At 44.8% G+C, this 23091-nt stretch overlaps 1 protein-coding gene across 1 annotated transcript in view; it reads left to right on the top strand.

Annotated features, from left to right (window-relative positions):
* Positions 1-23091, top strand: part of LOC146822775 (cytosolic non-specific dipeptidase-like) — a 252033-nt gene that overhangs the window by 121239 nt on the left and 107703 nt on the right. Inside the window, exons 5-7 of the mRNA XM_085606962.1 lie at positions 8548-8630; positions 8722-8919; positions 16282-16366. Of these exons, the coding sequence (XP_085463088.1) occupies positions 8548-8630; positions 8722-8919; positions 16282-16366 (366 nt within the window). The remainder of the gene's footprint in view (positions 1-8547; positions 8631-8721; positions 8920-16281; positions 16367-23091) is intronic.

Genomic DNA, 23091 nt, shown 5'->3' with positions numbered 1-23091 from the left:
TGCGTGGATCCATACATTTCCACCCACCCCATGTTCCCCAAAGTCTTACGAGAAAAATGGTATCTCACTTGTGCGGGTCGGCCTAGTGCCCGTGACAGGAAACGGCACAAAACGCAACGTGGTCACACCTCAATTGTGCAGTGAAAAATGACCCTTTTTTTGCAAAGTGCCTAGCTGTAGTTTTTTAACCCTAGCTCTACCGGCACCTAGGGAAACCTAACAAACCTATATATTTCTGAAAACTAGACACCCAGGGAAATCCAGGATGGGGTGACTTGAGTGCCTCCCACCAGGGTCTGTTACCCAGAATCCCTTGCAAACATAAAACATTGTAAAAAAAAACACATTTTCCCCACATTTCTGCGATGGAAAGTTCTGGAATCTGTGTGGATCCACAAATTTCCACACACCACGCGTTCCCCAAGGTCCTACGAGAAAAATGGTACCTCACTTGTGCGGGTCGGCCTAGTGACCGCGACAGGAAACGGCGCAAAACGCAATGTGGTCACACCTCAATTTTGCAGTGAAAAATGACCCTTTTTTGGCAAAGTGACTAGCTGTAGTTTTTTAACCCTAGCTCTGCCGGCACCTAGGGAAACCTAGCAAACCTATATATTTTTGAAAACTAGACACCCAGGGGAATCCAGGATGGGGTGACTTGAGTGCCTCCCACCAGGGTCTGGTACCCAGAATCCCTTGCAAACGTAAACAATTGTCCAAAAAAACACATTTTCCCCACATTTCTGTGATGGAAAGTTCTGGAATCTGCATGGATCCACAAATTTCCACCCACCCCGTGTTCCCCAAAGTCCTACGAGAAAAATGGTACCTCACTTGTGCGGGTCGGCCCAGTGCCCGCGAAAGGAAACGGCGCAAAACACAACGTGGTCACACCTCAATTTTGCAGTGAAAAATGACCCTTTTTTGGCAAATTGCCTAGCTGTAGTTTTTTAACCCTAGCTCTGCTGGCACCTAGGGAAACCTAGCAAATCTATATATTTTTGAAAACTAGACACCCAGGGGAATCCACGATGTGGTGACTTGAGTGCCTCCCACCAGGGTCTGTTACCCAGAATCCCTTGCAAACCTAAACAAGTGTAAAAGAAAACACATTTTCCCCACATTTCTGTGATGGAAAGTTCTGGAATCTGCGTGGATCCACAAATTTCCACCCACCCGCGTTCCCCAATGTCCTACGAGAAAAATTGTACCTCACTTGTGCGGGTCGGCCTAGTGCCCGCGACAGGAAACGGCACAAAACGCAACGTGGTCACACCTCAATTTTGCAGTGAAAAATGACCCTTTTCTGGCAAAGTGACTAGCTGTAGTTTTTTAACCCTAGCTCTGCCGGCACCTAGGGAAACCTAGCAAACCTATATATTTTGCCGCGACAGGCAAGGGCCCAAAACATTTTTTGATAGGCAATGTTGATTTCGCCTCACAACGTTTTGAGCCCTTGCCTGCCGCGGGTACTTAGGCCTCCCACACAAGTGAGGCACCATTTTTACCGGAAGAACTGGGGCAACGCTGGGTGGTGGTAAATTTGTGTGAGCCCGGTGATGCCACAACTTTCCCACACCAAAATGTGTGAAAAAAGTGATTTTTCAGCTAAAATTGAGGTTTGCAGGGGATTCTGGCGTCTAGTAGGCATTTTGCCCCCCGGGGGGGCAGATTGGGGGCTACTGCCCCATCTGTCCCCCACGTCGAGCAGGAAGGCTGTAACTTTTGCAGGGAGGGGGTGGGGGCATGGGCATGTCAGTTTTGGCCAACCACCAAACTAATTAAAATTTGCCCCAAAATAATCCCTGGCGTCTAGTGGGCTTTTTACCCCTCCAACAGGGCAGATTGGGGGCTGATGCCCCCATCGGTCCCCCAGAGGAGGCAGAAAGTCCACTAGACGCCAGGGAGTTTTTGGGGCAAATTTTAATTAGGGTGGGGGCTGCACAAAACGGGTATGCCAATGCCCCCACCCTAATTAAAATTTGCCTAAAAATAATCCCTGGCGTCTAGTGGGCTTTTTGCCCCCCGGAAGGGTAGATTGGGGACTACTGCCCCATCTGTCCCCCGGGGGGGCAGGAAGGCTGTAATTTTTGCGGGGAGGGGGTGGGGGCATGGGCATGGCCGTTTTGGGAGCCCCCACCCTAATTCAAATTTGCCCCCCAAAAATCCCTGGTGTCTTGTGGGCTTTTTGCCCCCCGGCGGGGCAGATTGGGGGCTGATGCCCCCATATGCCCGCCAGGGGGGGCAGAAATTCCACAAGACACCAGGGAGTTTTTTGGGCAAATTTGAATTAGGGTGGGGGCTGCCCAAAACGGGCACCCTAATTAAAATTTGCCTAAAAAATCCCTGGTGTCTACTGGGCTTTTTGCCCCCGCGGGGCAGATTTGGGGCTAATGCCCCATCTGCCCCCCGGGGGGGGCAGAAAGGCTGTCATTTTTGCAGAGGGTGGGCCCATATTGGGCAGCCCCCACCACAAATTATAAGAAAAAATTAATCCCTGGCGTATAGTGGGCTTTCTGGCCCCCGGGGGGCAGATTAGGGGCTACTGCCCCCAAATGCCCCCCACGGGGGGCAGAAAGGCTGTACATTATGCGGGGTGGGGGCATGGACATGCCCTTTATGGGCAGCCCCCACCCTAATAAATTATGTGCGCAAAGTAAATATCCCTGGTGTCTAGTGGGCTTTTGCCCCCCCCGGGGGGGCAGATTGGGGGCCACTGCCCCCATCTGCCCCCCAGGGGGGGCAAAAAGACTAAATGACACAAAAAATATTTGGGGGGAGCAAAAGCCCTTGCCTAAGGGGCCGCCCCCACTCCCTGGTGTCTAGTGGGTGGATCCCTGCTTGGGGATCGCCCTCCTGGGGCGATCCCCAAGCAGGGATCCACTGGGGAGGGGTACCATTGGAAAGGGGAGATTCTCCCCTTTCCAATGATACCTCTCCCGTCTTTCTACGTGCCCGGGGGGCTGAGATAGCCCCCTGAGCACATACAAAGTGAAACTGAAATGAGCCTAAAGGCTCATTTCAGTTTCGGTTTCTGTGCAATGAAGACAGCGCGACGTGCGCGTTGATCTTCATTGCACAGAAACCAGGAGGGGGGCCTCGGGAGCTGGGGAAGCTCTTCTCCAGCTCCCACAGTCAAAGGGATTAAATAGAAATCCCTCTGCTGTCTGCAGCAGAGGGATTTCGTGCCCCTGGCCTCATGACGGAATGGTTCCGTCATGAGCACAGGGGCACCGATGCTCATGACGGAACCATTCCGTCATGAGCATCGAAGGGGTTAATAAAACTTTTAAACTTAACCGGATCCTCATATGTGGTAGTCTTATTTTTGTAAGTAACTTTAAATTGGCAAGGATGTAGCAGGCCAAAACTAGTACCAAGAAAACAAAGATCAGGCCTTAAATTGAAGAAATCTTTGCATCTATCAGATGTAGATTTGACATTGTCCTGGGAGAATAATAGAGGGTTACCTGACCAAGAAATATGTTTCAAAGATTTAACAGCTGCTAGAACTTTGAGTATGTCAGTGTATTCAAGAAAGTACATGATGACTCCTCGTAGTTTACGTGCATGAGAGACATTTGCTGACTGATGTCCCAGTCTATGGGCCCTTTGAATATTAAGATGAGACTCTTCAGACATATGTAAAATCTTGGGAAGGAAGGACTTAAAAAAGAGACAGGAATAGAGCCTTCCGACCCCTCAGGCAAACCATAAAGGTGTAGGTTGTTCTATCTGCTTCTATTTTCCAAATTTGCGACTTGTTGATGGAGGGAAGAGATCTGGGTCTGAAGAGATTGAATCTTACCTACAGCAGAGCGAAGATAGGTAATGCTCTGCTCCGCTGTATTCCACCTTTCCTCCATTTGGGACCACTTATCGGTGAGAACCTGCAATTTAGAATTAGTTTCTTCCATAAATGGTCTTAAGGCACGTATTTCCTCCAGCAAGAGGTCCATTGAAGTAGGTGAAGCAGATTTTGTAAGAGAGGGAGGATCCTTTTTTAGGCGTTTAGTGGTGGCCTTCCCAGCAGTAGATGGAATAGGAATACTATTAGACCCAGAAGAGGGGCTGCCTTTATGCAGAGCAACCAAGGAGTCCTCCATTTATGATAGTCTTGAAAAAAGAGTGTAATTCTTAATAATCTTATGAGCAGATGTTGGAAGTGGGTTAATTGCTCTTCTCAGACATCCCATATATATACTAGAATTTGGGAGAGCAACTTATAAAACTAAAATGCTATCAAAGGCTAGCACTTCAGCACAAAAAGAGAAAATCCACATCTCAAAAGTATAATTAAAAAGTTGAAAAAGAGTCCCTCATATAAGTAAGATTCAACAAGAAGGGAAGAATTCCACCTCTGCAGCAAAGACGTGAGGAGAAATTATTGTAGAGCAAGTGAACAGCAATACATAATAACAAAAAGCCCATAAAACAGGAACTGCACGTGTTGAAAAGCTGTCTTTAAGCATGGGCAATAAAAAAAGTGAAGAATGTGCTGCTGTCGTGCTCCCGAAGGAAAACTCACTTTTACATGACAGGAATTCTTATCTGCACATTACCGCCGATTATGTAAAGTGGCGACCCGCTCGCTGAAGAGGTCCGGTCTGTCAGCCACAGAAGAGCTTCGCAGGTGAAAGAGAGGTCAGAGAATGCCAAAAATCATCGTCTGGGCTCACCGCATCTTTAGACACCCCCGCTGGGCAGGTATAAGCCGCAGGGAGGGATGAAAGAATGCCCAAAAACGTACTGGGTCCCAGAGGTCTACCCAGATGCTGCCATCCTACTTGGGCTCCAAGCCACGCCCCCTCATCTGGAAGCCATTCTGGTAAGTGAATAATGTGGGGTTTTTGTAATGGCAGGAAGTTCCAAAATGTATACAAAGTGGTGAAATAACTTGTGATAGCCTGTTATGAAATGCGAGTGGGCTATGGCATGTATTATATGACAACTTTCAATTAGTTGGGCTATGTCAGAGCTTTTCTCACTCATGGACACCACTGAGGAGTTCTCTTCAGACTTTCCCCTTGGCTGGGCAAAGGAACCAATTAAGTATCTGACAATATGGTTAAGCCAGGAAGTGGACGTCCTTTGGAGGGCTAACTAAAAGTTTTTAGGTCTCGCAGGAGCCAGCGCATGCGCTGGTCTGGCGAGACATTTAGTTAGTGGCTTTTCAAAGTGCTACCATGGCTGACCTAGCGCTTGCGTTCACGCGCGCAAGCGCCAGCTTTCAATGCTTTCAGTTTTGCCTTTTAGCGCTTGCTTGTGTTGTGCTTCAATTCCCTCCTTCACCGCAGATTGTGTCACCAGTCGCGTGTTTTCACAACTCCCGGGCTAAATGCTTTCAGTTTTGCCTTTCAATTCCTTCCCCCTCCCCAACCCCCACCGCAGATTGCGTCACCACTCACGTGTTTTCACAACTCCCGGGCTAAATGCTTTCAGTTTTGCCTTTTAGCGCATGCGCGATTGTGCCCAAGCTTGTAAACTGTGACTAAACATTACTGTTAGGAAAGCACAAATATTGACGTTATTTGGTATGCTGCCTTGTAATAGGTGGGAAGAAATGTTTGTTTGAAGAAATCCCTCAGAGGAAATTATGTCTGAGGTATTTGCATCTACCCCACCAAATCAGGCTCCCCTTTGTCGTTTGTCATGGTGCCTCACCCTCAGTTACACATTTTATGATCTTTGTAGTCCCATAATGGAGGACTCTGTCAAGGTTGCTCCGTTAAATAGTGTTTTCAATTTCATGCTCCCACTTTTGGTGCAGAGCTGCGTGACCGGCATTCGACCTTGCTTCCTGGAGGGGCGGGGGCTGCCCCCTATGTGTGTGTATGTCCTACGTGCAGCGTTGTTGTGTGGTGGACGTTCTGGTGAACCGCCAGGCATTTGATAAATATAGTTCTTCCTTATTGCCAAGGTAACTGTATGCCACTGTGTCGAGTGCTGTGTGTAAACAGCTAATTCCCTATTTCCCAATGCCTCCTGGGATATGTCTTCCCCTATTTATATAATTACCAAAATATTAGTTGCAAAATATTGGACAAGACGTTATACAGCTAGAAGGCTCATTTGCTAATTCGAAACCATAATCACATGGTCTGTCTAAATGTAGGTATCTATCTATTCGTACTCTAGTATTTAAGCCGCTATTTACCGATGTCTTAAGAAATAGTCTATGCTCCTTAGGAACTCTACTTACTGGTGCCTTCGTATTCATGGCATCACTGGTGTTCTAGATTTGTTGCCACTACTTACAGGCGTCTTAGAAATAAATGGTCTTTATTCACTGGTGATCTCGTGTCCATGGCATCACTTGTGTTCTCGATTATATTGTGGGGTCATGCTAAGGACAGCTGTGTGTTTGTGTCCTAATTTCAGGTGTGCTTTTAGGGACCAGGGGACGGTAGATATATTAATTCCTCCGTATGACCCTGTGCCGTACTTATGGCATTACTTGTTTTCTAGATATTGTGGGGGCATGCTTGGGCAGCTGATTTTCATGTCGTATGTTTTTTTATTTTTAGGGACATAAGGACAGTGGATATACTCAGTCATTCGTGTAATATTGTGCTTTAATATTAGACATTGTTTCTCTTTTTTTGTGGGGATCGGGTGTTTAAAATATCCCTCTGCGTTTCGTCCTGGGATCAATGCCAGCAATTGATCGTCAACACCGGCAATTATGGCAATCTGCCATATGGTGGCGCTGTGTTTCTAAATTAGCACAATGACAGTTTATTATTAATACAATGTACATTAAAATAGCTAATACCTGCCCCCCCCCCCCCCAATCTACTCTTATAGCTTTGGGGGCCTGGAATAATCTGAATTGTCGCACTTGTTGGAGTGTGATAGTTAGTGCTGTCATTTGCATCACTGGCAGACACAATGGGTGGCGCAAGCTACTGTGGCCTACTGACGAGCGCCCTGGCACTTTTTTTTTTTTTTTTTTTACAAATTAAGCACTGACATGTCTCTATCTTTTATCGTGGTCAAGTCTTCTTTTACCACTGTAGCTTGGTTACACTTGTGTACTGTTTTTTAGGTCTCGCCTTTGAGACCTTATAAGTGTTAAGCCATGCAACAGTTGCTTTTGTTGCAACAAGGATATTTTGCTGCATAACTAAATACTTATAAGGTCCCAAAAGCGAGACCTATTGGCTATGCCAATGCTTGTTATGGACGGGTTGGAGGGTCGAGTGTCTACTTGGGCTCGCCTCCCTATTTCTATGGCGGGGCGGCTTGCTATAGCTAAAATGAACATATTGCCTACATTTCTCTACTTGTTTATCCACCTTCCTTTGCTGCTCACTGGCAGCCTTAGGCGATGATTGTGATAGAGCCTGGTGACATTGGCTTTGGCTGGATGGCACCCCAGGATCGCCTGGGAGATCCTTACCAATGCCATTTGATCAGGGGGCTTAGGTGCACCCGATATGGAAATATACTATTTCTGTGTGCAGCCACAGTTTGTTTTCTGTTGGTTGTACCCTACAGAGTTTATGGCACACACAGTACCTGAGCATTATCTTGCAGCACCGCAGTCACTACCAATGGTGTTATACAGGACACAATCCACCCCGCGGGCGGGAGTTGACACAATCGGGTTTGATGTCCTGTTCACTCCCTCGGTTCCACTGGTCAGGCACACAAGAATTCCCTTTTCTCAGGACGCAGGCGTGTGTGATAGACTTAGATGGCTCCAGCTTAATACTATGGGAGCTGCATTCCCTGAGGGGGTGTTCATTTAGCCACAGCAATTATTTGAGCAGGACACAGTGAACCTGCTAGACCTATTTACCTATTATCAGCTTAAAGCAGCCCTGCGTTCCTCTTATGCCTCCTTCCCTGCTGCGCCCCCCACACTGCCTGCGCTCGAGGGATTCCTGCTCCCCCAGAGATATCTGGGAACCATTTCGGGCCTGTATGCGCTTGCGTGGATTAATTGAAGATGCTGCAGATTAGGCTGTGATACTGTGTCGCGCTAAGCAGCCCCCCCCAAATAGATAGAATTTGTACACTGCCAACGATTGTGAGATGGCTACCCACGGGTGGAAGCTAAGTGCTGGGCTCATAGGCTCAGGCAATTGTGCGTTTAGTGTTTGTCTTCCTCATCTCTCGGCTCCTTTCTCTTCTTTGTTTTCTTTCTTTTTCATTTTCTCATTATTTACCAGGATGGCTGGCCTATATGATGTAATGGGGATGTACTGATTGGTAAATTGAATGTTTTCATCTGGATTTGCAAAATGTACAAGTAACGAAGTCTTTAGTCCTCTCTTTGATATAATATGGACTCTTTACATTTTTGCTGAAAATATAATAAACAGATTACAAAAAATAAATTGTTGACATAACAGATTTTTGTATCTGTGAAGAAGCCTGCCAGAGTAAAGTTTTAGGGTAACCTCAGTAAATTTCCCTTGAAGGGTCCATCGTTTTACACTACGCTACTTGGCATGTACTGCGCACTTTTTAGACGGGTAACTGACTTATCAATGCTGTACCTTAACAAATGTTATCTAACCATTTCTCTTTGTTTTTAAGGTAATTTGTATGGACGGGGCGCCGATGACGACAAAGGACACGTTCTGGCTTTTCTGAATGCAATTGAAGCAGTTCAGGTCAATGTACGTTTCCTTTTTTTAAACCCAATGAAAATGATCATCTTCTCCTTTATGAGGCAATTTCTTACAAATGCTATTGATTATCTTTGGACAGGGACTCCCCATGAATGTGAAGATCATCATGGAAGGAATGGAAGAAGTTGGTTCCGATGGTTTAGATCAACTTATTAAGCAAAAAAGCGACACTTTTTTCGCTAATGTCGATTACTATGTGATTGCGGATTCACCGTGGCTCAGCAAAGTACCAAGCATCACATATGGAGCACGAGGAGATTGTTACTTTTTTGTGGAGGTATAGTGTAGACGAACATTCTGATGCATTTTATTCCAAGAACAAGGTACAATGAAATCTTATCATGTATTGATGTGTAATTTATTCTTTAAGCCCATAGTGTTCCAAGCATCCATCAGACCGGTTTGTTGATTTTATGCATAACACTTACAGAAACCAGGATTAGCTGGTACATCAAGAGTTAGAATTTGTACTTTATACAGTGATATATCATATGAAAATAGTGCAAATAGCTACATTTACCAGTGATACTCTACTAAAGGGAAAACGTTTCATCAACCATAAATGAATCAAAGGCTGAGGTGAGTTGCTGAGGTGCCAAACGGGTCATTGAGGAGTGCTCTTTTGTTCTGGTACATGTTGGACTAACGGCCAGATTATGAGTACAGCACCGTGTGCCGTATTCTGCTTTGGTTTTCCCTCTCTTGCTCTTGATCCATATCTGATAAAGGAAAACAAGCGCCGGTCCCCAAATTTGAGTGCTGTAGGCTCCACCAGCAACCACTGGGTCAAATTAAGCACTGGTTTTCAGTGTAAAATAACTGAGGAGATGCTCTTTCTGCTTTGGCTTTTCATGACTTTTCAGTTTGGTTTTCTTATTTTTACATGTTTATAAAACACACTCAGGGGCAGATTTATAATAACTGGCGCATCCCTGCATATCAGTAGAGATGCGCCAGTTATTTTGCGCCCCAGCTCCGCCATCATGAATGCGCCGCATTTATAATGCGGCGCACCATGGGGCAAAAACGGCACAGATGCGTCACGCATCTGTGCCGTAAAAGTGGCGCATTGCTGGAGTTGCAGCTCCAGCAATGCTCTGGGGGGCCCTATCTGCACAATGCTGCGTCAATCCTTACGCCTGCTTCGAGCAGGCGCAGGGTTTTGACGCAGCATGGGCTCAAAAGTGACTGAGTGAAATCTTGTAGATTTCACTCAGCCACTTTTAGGAAGCGTTCCTGCGCCGGAATGCCCCCACCTGCCCTGGAACGCCTACATGTGGCGCAGGGCTTTACAACGTGACGCATCTCCCAGATGCGTCACGTTGTAAATACCCCGCACCATGGTGCAGGATTTGCACCGCTGCTGCGTCACAAAAGTGACGCAACGGCAGCGCAAAAGTGGCGCAAGTGCAACATAAATCTGCCCCTCAGTCTTTATGATATCTGCACTTGGCATGCCTAAGATATGCTTGGCATCCTTTATAGTCAAGTAGAACATACGGGTAAATAGATTGCAAACATTTTATACAAACATGTGTCATCAAAAGCAGTAGGATGCTATGACTCAGATATTATTGGTCGAGAGCGCACCAAGCACTAAGTATATGTACAGTATTAGTTTTTGAAGATTCATCCACAGATGTGAAATTGTTCCAAAATGTCATATGTTTATTAATCCAAAGAAATGTTAAGCAATCTGGTTAAGCAGCTGGTGTTAACGGAACAATCAAAATTGTTGGGATTCTGAAGCTCAGGTGAATACGCATGCATATTTGATATGGAGTCACTTAGGAGGCAATGATGTAACGTAGGCGTACTCTGGCAATCAGTCAAGCCAGACTTACAATAGCTACCACAGCCGATACGTGTATAATCAAAACTAATTTTTTCAAGGCTAATGATAAGTTGGAGGTAAGTAATGAAATCAAATTCTTGCGTACGAGTAACCGAACGAGTATGTATATAGGTATACGATTGTGATATGGGATGAAGATTGGGTAATGTTCAACCGAGACAGTATGGAATTGGAAGACCTTAAGGAACAGAACACATCAAGACGTGCAAATGTGTTGTACACTTATAGGGCCCCTTGTAGTGCACAAACGTGGTCTAATGGGCAATGGCTTGTACTTGGAAAGAGGCACACCATGCTCCAATTATCCTTAAACCATCAAAGCTAAAGCAGACCAGGAAATGGTGTGAGCAGACCAGGAAATGATGGGAGGGCATGCATACAAAAATGTTAAGGGAGCTTTTAAAAGAGATGGAACCACCACTACTGGAAACAACATGAGTTGCAAAAGTGCAGGAAATGTGAACTTTTTTTGTATGAGGAGGATAATGGCTGGAACTTTCACCAAATAACAACCAGTCTAACCTCTGTGGCGGAGAATGGAATGGAGTAAATTCTAAGACAAAGAGTTGAGTCAATAGCTTACAGGAACTCACTCATGCGTGATTCACAAAGTTTTGGTACAAAACCATTTCGAGAAAAAGCCTCAAAGAAAGTCTCCGGTCACAAAAACGATCCCTGACCCAAAGAAGGCCTTCTGTGCTTGAATATGAAGTCAGGGGTCTGCGAGGGAACGGGACTCAAGTTTTATATATGCTTTAAGAGGCAACAAAAGGACCATCAAGAAATCTTTGCACAAAATAAGCGGAGTCTGATAGAGAAAATATCTATTTGATGAAATTCAAACATTGAGGTGATGACCCTAAAGCTCTGATGTTATTCCACTGAGGCCTTTGAATCATGACCTCTTTTCTCTGAAGAGAAAGTAAGTGAGAGAGAGAGAGAGCTGTGCAGGTATGTCAAGGGTTGTACTGTACAGTAGCATTTATATAGCTCTTCATAGCCCATTATTGGGTGCCAAAGTACATTTTTGGATGGGCAGCACATGACTCTAAGGGGGAGTTCCTGATCAGCAGAGTGTCGTGCTCCCTTGAGGTAAACATTTTGGTGTTGTAGTGAGTGACCAAAGAGGAGGTTTTTTCCTGTGTTGGGGCGTAATGACTAGCAATGTGATGGAGGAGGTGTGAGAGATAGATGCACAACATGTAATAGTTATTAGCTGGTGGTTATAATGTACTTTTCATGTACCAGTTTATATTTCATGACTTCTATTCTGCTAGATGCCGGGGTCTATATGTATGGTTTGGTAAAAGGTTTGGGAGGTGCCATGGAAGTAACACATATATGCCAGTACACAGCACCATCCTAGCGGGATCCTGTGTGTGTACACATATAAAAGGTGGTAATCAGAGCAGGATCAGTAATCCATATGCACAATGCCCGAGACAAAGATGCTGTCAAATCAATCAATCAGCATTTGTATAGCACCGCACTGTCACCGCTAGCGGTATCTGGGTGCTGTGGATGAAACGTCTCTAGGCCCGATTCTAATCTCGTGCGGAAAGAAAACCGAATGACGCGTGTCCGGAATGCTTTCCGTATGACTCGTGGCATGGGAGTCCGACTGAACAAGTACGATGCAGTTGAATGCATCCGGATACGATTCGGCTGGAATCCCATCGACTTCAATGGGAGCCTGTGTACCAAACGCATACACATGCTCCCATTGACAAAAGGGGTGGTTAGGGATCATTGTGCACCTTGTGGTGCCTGCCACACAGTGCATGGTCTGAAAGGGGGGACCCATGGGTATGAATCGGAGGGCCCCGGGTGAAGGGGGGCATGCTACGGGCCCCCAAAGACCGATTCCGGCTGCTTTTTCGATCCAGGCATAATGAATCATAAAGGCTGTCCGAATCATTCATCATACTTGCTCATGCGGAATCCGGCTCCATTGCACAGCACGATTAGTCTACGAACGAGTCGGACTGACAAGTCCGGCTTCAGAAACGAGTCGGTCGACGCGGACAAGATCTTCGCATTGTACTTGGTTGTTCGGAACTGGGAACGATTCGGTTGGAAACATAGACTCCGAACTGGATTTGTACGTTCCGGAACCCATCTGGAGGCCTTCCTAATGACATCGCAATCGAGCCCTCTGTCAAAGAGCCAGGTCGGAAATGAGCAGAAAGAGGCAAAATAAAGGACAGAAATGAGCAGAGAGAGTCACAAATAGAGGGCGAAAGTGGGCAGAAAAAGGCAGAAAAACAAGCAGAAAGTGGGTAGAAAAAGAGCAGAAAACGAGCGGAGGAGGCACAAACCTAAGGCAGTAGAGCAGCCGCGGTCGGTAGTAGGAGTAACTGCAGGGCGGGGACGCGGGGAGGGGGAGGGGCAGGGTGGGGGTAGTAAACTATGGATTATGGAGGTTTACAGGTAAGTTAACATATAAATTAATAAAACAAATTTTGTTGCGTGAACAGCATTCCATTTGGGGATGCAGTGCACGCAACGAAATTCCTGGCCTACAATGGAAGTGGTTAAAATTCCTTCATAATCCTTCTCAACAGTTGTTAATTTTGGCTATTCATCCCTACACTTGATCTCAAGGGCGTAGTTAACCACCCAGTATATCAGCATAAGCGGGGGTGCTACACAAGCAGATTCTATTGTTGTATGACCCTACTTAACTTTTATCTCTGGCTTGCAGGTCAATTTAAGTCAGAATGAGAAAGGGTGACAGAGAGAAAAATATCAAAATGATGAAGAAAAAATCAATCAATCAATCAATCAATCACGCGTTTGTTGAGCGCTACTACTCACCCGTAAGGGTCTCAAGGTGCTTGGGGAGGGGGGTTTCGCAAGTTCCAGTACATCAAGGAGGGGGTCTGTCGAAGAACCAGGTTTTGAGGTTTCTTGTGAAGATGGGGAGAGATGTTGTCTGTCTGAGGTGGAGCGGGAGGGCGTTCCAGGTTCTGGCTGCGAGGAAGGAAAAGGAGGGGCCGTCTGATCTGGTATTTCTGGTGCGGGGGACCATGGCGTAGGAGAGCTGGGCTGATCGTGGAATTTGAGTCGGCTGTTCAGGTATGCTGGTCCGGTGTAATGGGGGGCCTTGTGGTGAGCATGGGTAAGCACCTTGAAAGTGATTCTAACTTCAATGTGGAGCCAGTGGAGTGTGCGCAGGAGTTGGGAGATGTGGCAGTGTCGCAGTGTGGCAGTGTCTTGGCAGGTTGAGGACCAGGCAAATGAATTGAGGCATCATAAAGGAAATAGAATAAAATGCAAATAATCAACAAAGGAAGGTAAATGAAGCATGCAGGATAGAGAGTACAAAAGTACATGGAAAATAGTAAAAAATATGTAAAAGAGGAAAATGGAAGGTAAAAGGCAAAAAATATGAAGCGTGCAAAGAAGAAAAGAAAGATACGACGAAATAAATAAAAACATGAAAGTTGAGAAAGAAGGAAAGCAGTAAAATATATTGAAATAAAAAAGAAATGTGAGATAAATGGATGGGTGACTGAAAGGAAGAAGAGATAAAATAATTAACTAATAGAAGGGATACAAAAAGAAAAGATGCAATGAAGATGTGAAGAATCAACATGAGGATGATAAAATTAAAGTGATATGGAGAAGGATGGAAAACTAGAAAAAGGTCAGATGGAATGAGAGAATAGACAGAAGAAAAGAAAGATGGAAAGAATGAAATATGCATAAAAACAAAGGAAAGATGATGGAAAGAAGGAAGGAAAGAAGCATAAAAGGAAAGAAAGAAGATGGACTGGATACATGAGAGAAATAAGTCAGTACTGGTAAATGTGTGGTTTTTGGCCAAATTCCTTTAAAATCTTTCTGTAAGATTTGTAATTTTGCACGAATTTGCAAATATTTTCCCCGAAGGAAACAATTCCCATGGCACTTCATAGGAAGAGTTGGTGTCACTCACTTTACTTGCACAAGTATTACTATATATGGGTCAAAGTGGGGGGTATTTTATTTTTCTGGCCACTCCCTTGCTTAATCTAATTATCAAGCGACAACATTGCTGGATTTCTACCATAACTCTTTAAAACATTTCTCTTGTAAATTTAATTTCTAAAGGCTGGACCATAATATTTTATAACAAAAGATCCTCATGACAGCTTTAAAGAGTTAATAATCACATTTGTAACAAGCCTCTGATTTTACTTCATGTAGGGAACATCATTAGGTATATGGTACCACAGGGTGGTTTACAGAAGTCTGCCCAACTCCGTCAATGCCCCTTGCACATTGTCTCAGTCAGTGGAAATGGTGCCTTTGTGATGTGTACTGTGTTGGTACACAAACACCTAATGATGATGTTCTTCAGCGTATACAACCTTCACCACCTTTACTCTTCCCTATTGTAATGGTAACTTGCAAGACAACACTTCAGAATTTCCTCCATAGGGTTCCAAAAGACCATGATATGACAGATGGGGATATTCTCCATAGAAGTAGGAATTTGGAGGTAGCTGGTAATTATAAACTAGTCTTCCTGACATGATGGGTGGAGAAAGTAATGCAGTCATTACTGAGAAAAAAAAACTAGTGTCGGGATTTGAAAGCACGATACTAAGGAATCTGAGACAACGATTCCTGAATGAAGGGTATAAAATCATTTGAGAAAAAATCACAAATGAATGAGAGAATATGATACTTTACTACTAAAAATGATCTCTGGCCTACTTAAAGAGACACAACTTCCATAAAGTAAGATGAGGGAAAAGCGACCTTAAAGTGCCACCTAGTGTTAATGCCAAGTTACTGCATGAGAGCAGAAAAACGATCTTGGTTGATGTTTTATAACTCTCCGAGGGAAAAAACGTATTTAGACTTGATGAAGATGATTTTCTCACTTTGGATACCTATATATGGTATCCATTTTCAAATTATGAAGTACATATCCTGTTTGGGAATCTGACTTCAGTTTTGCATGTGCTCTAGTTACAAACAAATGCATGCTAAGATATGTAGGCATAGAACAGGCCGTATCTGCGTGGATGCAAGTTACTTCAACAAAGTGGCAAGACTTAAAAAGATGAGTGGTATGAATCTTCTGCAAAACCACACACATCTTAAATTCAAGTGCCATGGTCTAAAGAAAGAACTGCAACCGGAAATCAGAGAAAAACACCCATTCATGCCACACAATATAGCAGAGGTGAAGAGGAGGATATTCTATTTAAAGTCAATAACCACAAGAGTAAAAACAAGTAAATAAATCAATTTCTTGTGAAACTAATACTCTTGGTTATAAAATAGGAGGGAACATGGTAATTTAGTTAAAAAACAGAAAAGTATTTATTTATAGAACAGTGATTAATTAAAAGAATTGCTTACAAATAGAGAAAGGGGTGACTATTTCCAACTTGTGCACAGTTTGTGTTTAAACACCTTAATGATCTCAAAATGGGAGAGGATCACAGATTGTGAGAGTTGGCGCATTACATAGCACTTCTATGCCATTGTTTTATCAGCTCTTTTCAAAATGTCTCATGGAACATAGTAGTGCTCTTATACAACATCTAAAAATGTATCTTCCAAATTTTACTGCTGTAAGACAAATGGAAATTGCTGGATCCTAGACCATGTTCCTTAGTGCAGTGATTTCTACCTATATATTTCTACCCAGAACAATTTGCATGCCCCACTTGTTTAATGAGACTTTTGGGCATGTCATCAAATAACATACATCACAATTTCCTTTAAAGATTGTACAATAGATCAATTCATAATTTCTATTTATGTTTGTCTGCTATTCTGTAGGTAAAAGGACCGCAACGAGATCTACACTCAGGGGTCTATGGAGGATCTGTTTATGAACCAATGAGTGACTTGCTATACTTGTTAGGTAAATACCTATTTATTTTTTTATTTTATTCTTTTTTTTAAGTACAAATGAGGTGTTTTAATATCTTAGAACACTTTCGAACTAAGTAGTATTGTGCCTCAGTTTTACACTTTGAAACAGTGTAATTTATACACTTCATTTTCAGTAGGATTTTAAAATTAGGGGGCATTTGCACAGCTTTTCCCCACAAGTAATTCAGACGTGTCCGTGAAAATAATGAGAAACACTAGATCCAACACTAACCAGGTAATTGACAGTAACCGTTTTACTTGTAGAGTTGTCATTCAGGAATGAAATATTTTTCTAGTTCATTTGTAAGAAGTACTTAAAAGTAGTTTTAGGCTTTCACAGTGAAATAATCAAGTAAATGTAATTTAAGTGAGGTGAGCACCCAGACAGCTTATCTACCCATATTCTCAATGCCTTTCTCATACATCTGCACCTCTAAACTTTAACCTAAATGACCCAGTGTAAGTGCACAGTTTTGTTTTTTAACACTCTTTATTGGCATTTTACACATGGTAGCAGTAACAATTCACATTTGAAATACAGTCTGCCAATATTATCTGTTGTGACAGGATCTAGGTTAAATTCAACAATAATGACTACATCATTATCCTACCAACTTAATTCCCCCCTTCCCACCCGCACTTCATGTCTAAGTGCCCAATAACAGTGTTCACCTCTATAATTCCATAACCATCTATCCGAAGTGCCGCACTATGTTCCACCTATCCCAATTCCTGTTCTGGGGTTTGTTGTGAATCTGTCACCTCATCTACCTCTCCATCTAGGGGTTCCTTCAAATCTGCAAGCATCGCAGACTATGCTCGTGCATCCTCCTCAAGTCTATCATCTTTCCTAATGTGTTTCATCTGAACCAGTTCAGCTGTCGCCCACTCTTTCATATCTCTCAGCCATCTACTCAAAGGCGGGTGATTCGGGCTACGCTACGAGATTGCTATTCTCCTCTTTGCAATCACCAACCCCAGGAGCACAAACCTCCTACTCAGTTTTTCTTTTTTTGGGGTGGGTATTAGATTCAATAGAGCAGAGCAGACCATCCTAGGAAGGGACCATCCGGTCGCCTAATGTATAAGTTTCCACACTCCCTCCCACAGTGGGCTCAAACTCCTGCACTCCCATATCATATGCACGAAGCGTGCTGCTGCTTCTCCACATCTAGGGCAAGTGTCTGATTACTCCGGGCAAATTTTACTTAGTCTGTATGGGTTAGATATATCTGGTGCACTATATTATATTGAATTATCTTAAACCGTGCATTGGAGCTCACCTCTTGAACTCCTTCATATACTTTCACCTAGTCCCATTTCAATATGAGTTCCTCCGACTCCTCTTCCCACCTTGCCTGAACTGGAAGGGCATTGACCGGACTATCGTCTCGAAGGGCCCTATAAATGTGGGCGATCAAGCGCCGCCCACCCGCCATAGATAGTATAGCTGTAAGAACAGCAGTACACCGGGGTTCCTCCGGGAAGGAAGTCCAGATTTCCCTAGCCACTTCCGTTATCTTGCCATACTGTAGGAATTGACCCACTCCCAGCTCAAAAGCAGCCACAGCTTCCTCCTGGGTTATAAAGTTGCAGTTAGTATACAGGTCTCCTAATGTAAGACATCCCCCTTCTATCGGGATATTGTTTTGGATTAATGGCACAAACAGTGTTCTCTTCAGAGATAAAATTCGTGGTTTGAGGTAAAGCTTGTTGTGAACCACCTTGTGTAAGTAACTGCATGGGTTGAACACTAGATAAGACTTTGGACGTAACAATTGACCTCTCAATGCTTTTTGCGATATCAATTGTTTCGGTCAAAGTGGGATTGCAAGAGGTGAGTAATCGTTCTTGTATTTTCTTGGAAAAGCAATGGAACACGAATTGATCCCTTATATATGTGTCAACATTTGCACCAAAATCACATTTTTCAGCCAGTACTCTCAAGTTCGCAATGTAATCCTCTACTGAGTCATCTGAAGCCTGTTTACACATCGCAAAGTTGAATCTTTCAAGAAGAACGCTTGTTGAATCAGGGTATTGTTTCCCCATACGTAGTTTGGCTTCCACAAAAACATTCCAAATAGTGTCTTCGGACGTAGGTGCTGGGTAATGTGGAAGGTTCTCAAAGACTCTACGTCCGGCAGCGCCTAAATGGTTGAGCAGTAATGCTAACTTCCTGGTAGGAGCATAAGCATCCGCACCAATAGCAGTTAGGTAATTCTCAAAATCTTTTAACCACTCTGTCCACTTCAGTTCGGGTTTACCTGGTTTGAGCAGTTGCCATAACAAATGAAGCTGTGAAATAAAATAATACACCAAAAATAAAATACAAAACCAGGAACTAAAAAGTTAATTGAGGCAAGCGGCGTGTGGGTTTTGAAAGACGACACTCAATTATTGAGTTGCGCCGAGATTTGTGCATCAATGGGTGTAAAACCACCGAAATCAAGTGTTTGTATGAAACTGGTTGTATAAATTGCTTCAAGACTTTCTCAAGATGGCCGCCGACGTATGACGTCAGTACGCTCCCATGAGGTTTTGCTGTCTTCCTGTCGAGGCAGACGTGGAATGCCAGAAGGATGAAACGCCAGGTGGAACGTCTCCGTAATGAAAGCTCTGAAGGTTCTGAGCGCTCTTTCGGAGCTCGAGACGAGTGGCGCGAGCACCCAATGACGTGCAAGGTAATGCCCCGTAAATTTAACTGCTGTAATTATTAAAGTCCCGAAAGCGCTTCCTTAAATCTGTTTGCGCAAGCGCCTGACCCACCTCAATGATTCCGCACTGTTCCGGTGGGCGGCAGCATGAAGATAGGGACGGCCGGTGAGCTCTGAGTTCCGTTGGTCAGTATGCCAACTGACGATCTTCAAACCCCACTCCTGGTACCAAGAAATGTAGCGTGCTGAACAACAGGAACCATACATAAGCACGAATCCAAGTCCGGGAATGATTTCTGATCGTAGTTTAATTTCACCAGTAAAATAATACAAAGAGCTCACGGCAAAGGAAAGACAACCTCCGTAAACCCAGGCAACTGTACGAATGACAAACAGACCTCGAATCCTAGAATACAGAGATAATGGAACGAATGACACAGTACAATTCCAATCTAAAGAATAACACATTTAAAGTAACAGATACAGCATACTACACTTCCAACGCTGGATGGATATGGACTCTGCTGTTTTCTTAAATGGCCTGATGACGCACAGTGGCATGTCAGGGGAGTAAGGTGCCTTCCGAATCACTCTCTTAACTGCATCTTCCCAAACTTTTGCTACATAGCTAATCAGGTAGGGATATTTGTTCGGTAAAGCAAGCCCCTCAAAAGTAGCTCAGGCAGAGTACTACCACTGTAGGTGCCGGCCAAAAGGGCCTTCTTCCGGTTACTACCGTCTTCCAGACAGTGGACCGCATGTTGTAGTTGGCCTGCCACGTAATATAGATGCATACGGAAATCTCCACCCCCCGTCTACCCACTTCCGTTGGAGGGTATCTAGTTTAACTCATTTCCGCTTGCTCCCACACAGCAATTCCACCAATATGCTATCTGATGCAAAAAAATAGGCTTTTGTAGAATGAGTATTGCAGGGTGTAGAGACAGTGGGGCAGTATTATCATTTTTATAATTGCCACCTTACCCATAAGGGAGAGAGGCAGGGACTTCCAGAATCCCACCGAGGCCCGCACTCCATCCAATATCCTCCCTATGCTATGCTCCAAGAATGACGAGGAGGTGTGCCACAGTTGAACTCCCAGGTACCTCATACCCTCTTTTTTCCACGGCAGACCCACATCAAGGTTTATATCAATTGCCTCCTGTGCCATTTTCCCGGTTGGGACTATTAACGATTGGCCAGGGTTAATGTGGAGTCCGGAGAACTCACCAAATTTCTGTAGTTCGTTTAGGAGGGATAAAACCTCTCGAGGTGGGTGTCTTAAAAACACCAACATTTCGTCCGCGTACAAGGAGACAATGTGTACGGTGTCAGGGCCTTGAATCCTCGGAGTCTTACGATGCTCAATGGGTTCCATCCCTTGATAGCCCCAAGGTCTGAGTGAACTAACAGACTCACTGGAGTGATCAAGTGAGGGAAGGAAAGGCTGGGGACAGCAGGGAGGGAGACCTGTAACGAGAGTAAAAGCACTATGAATATACACAACTTAATCTACAACACAGGGAGACCACAATGTATCCATACATATGTATATATATGTATACTACGCCTTGCACTATACCTGTAAAGGAAAATAACAGTGCGGATATCCGTGAACCGGAATACAAGAGTGGAGTGCAGCAACTAGCAACCTATAAAAGGAACATGTGCGCTAGAGAACAGTTTGCAACATTTCTCTCTGCTAGTTCTGTAGTGTAACCATAAATGTCACGTACCTATATGCTCATAGGTGGTGTTAAACAGGGGAGGAGGAGCGGAGTGACCAACTGGACTGCTGCGCTTTTCCCCTGATGTGAAAACAAAAGAAAACAAGCCACAGCAATGGCACCTTATGCAGAACATGAACACCTTTCTATGCTCTAGCTGAGTTACGGTTTACCAACAATGGCCTGGACCTTACATAGGTACTTTGTTAAACGATAATGTTTTGTGCACACAAAAGGAAAGAACACTACCAGCACTCTTGCCTTCACGACAAGAACAAAGTAAATTCTCAAACTGGGAAGGTGAATGGTTCTCCACCCCACAATGAGGCTGATTGTATCCCCTCGGCAAACACAATGTCATGCAAAAAGGCAATGAGGCTTAACCAGAGTTTATCCCAGCAACCGCTGGGTATGAAAGCGACCGGGGCTTGGGGGTGGAGTTATCGCAGCTGGTGAATACCGCTATGATAGGGCATCCGCCAGGAATGAGCACAATCTCAAAACGTCACACAAAAACGCCCCGCAAGAGCCGATACCAGCTCGTCCAACGGGGCGTGGTTCGTGACAATTGAACAAATATCACGAAAGAGGATGCAGAGGCTATCAAGAATCTCAGGAGGTTTGCAAGAATGCTTGGTGCTCCAGGCACCCCTACCAGCCCTCCTGGCACTCGTCAGGTCCGGGAGTCCACGGATCAACGGCACAGTCCGGTGCCCTGGAAGCCCGCATATTGGCTTCCAGTGGCGTGCTGACGTCACGCGCGTCTTCTGCTCGGTGCCTTATGGCGAGTGTGGTCCTTCCCAGTGGCGATTACTGTGGCAACGCCGATGGGTTCCGCAGTGTTCCTCAGCGGCCGCCGCGATGTGCCGCGACATACGGTATGTCCTAGGGGGACTCCATGTCCCACCATGTTTTTTCTGAGTGTTGCCGCTAGTGGCATCCCTGTCGTGTTCCTCTTGGCAATACTAATTGTCCTGACACCACCCCCCTGAATCACAACCGATCCTTCGGATTCATATATAGTAGTTGAACCCAGTAGAGAAACCCCTGCTGCATCCCCATCTTTTGGAGGACTGCCCAAATATAAGTCCATTCTACCAAGTCGAAGGCTTGCTCAATATTTAACATTGCTAGGGCACAGTCCTCATCCTGTATTATCGGAGAATGCCAAATATGTGCAACTCATCTAAGGTTATGCGTGGTGTTTCTCATAGGTGTAAATCCTGCTTGGTCTGGGTGAATTAAGTGGGGCGTGTGAAGGAACAACCTATTCGCAAGAATCTGGCTCAGTATCTTGACATCCAGATTCAGGAGGGAGATCGGTCTATAGGAGCCGGGCAGTAAAGGGTTCTTATCCGTTTTTAAGATCAAGGATGCCAGCGCCTCCTGCATAGAGCCAGGCATAGATCGTCTCTCACGTGCTTCATTATATACCTCAAATAATTTATCAGCTAGGACCAGTGCGAACCGCTGATAAAATTCAGCCGGGAGACCATCACTACCCGGGCATCTGGCGGTCTTAAGATGACTGATAGCGGATAATAACTCTTCCCTTGATATGGTAGCTGCAAGAGTCTCCGCTTCCTCAGAGTCTATCTGTGGTAGCTAAATTGTCTACAATTGCCCGCTGGGTACCGATCAACTCCCTGTTTCTGTCCTGTAATTGCAAGATAGGGGTGGGGCAGATTCAGATTTATTCAATAATGCTAGTAGGGCCCCAGACATATCTCCTTTCATATGAAGGTGTTGGCAATACACGCTATATTTATGTTTTTCCAGCCTACACCAGGAGGCAGTAAGTTCTCCTCATGCCTTCCCCCACTCCCCTAAAGCCTGTGGATCCTCATGCAGGGCTGCCTCCAAGCCACGCAATTTCTGCTCCTTAGCCTGAATGTCCCGTTCCAGTTGTTGTCTAACTCTGTATGTTGCCTTAATGGCTACGCCTCAGATTACAACCTACATGGTCTCCCATTCCATTGCTCTAGTAGACGCAGTTCCCCAGTTTTCAGCAAAATAGTATGTGAGGGCTTCCTTGAGGGTAGCTACAAATGGGGGGGTCTTCTGCGCAGAGGTGCCATAGTGGTATTGCCGGTTGCCCCCTCCCACCTTGATACTCGTCAGGAGCGAAGAATGATCTGACAAATATCTAGGTAAATATGAGATCCCGTCCACCTCCAGTGTCAATCCTGAGGAGATACAGCAATTGTCTAAATGACTAAAACTATTTGTAGTGGGGGTGTAGCAGGAGAACACCCTCTTCATAGGATTTCGCTCCCACCACTCGTCTCTGAGTTGCAGGCCAGTCAGGATATCCAACAATACTCTAATCG

Source organism: Triturus cristatus, chromosome 5_2 (assembly GCF_964204655.1).
Source record: "Triturus cristatus chromosome 5_2, aTriCri1.1, whole genome shotgun sequence".
Lineage (NCBI taxonomy): Eukaryota > Metazoa > Chordata > Amphibia > Caudata > Salamandridae > Triturus > Triturus cristatus.
The sequence above is the reverse complement of the archived record's forward strand: the minus strand, read 5'-3'. Positions and strand labels throughout refer to the sequence as shown.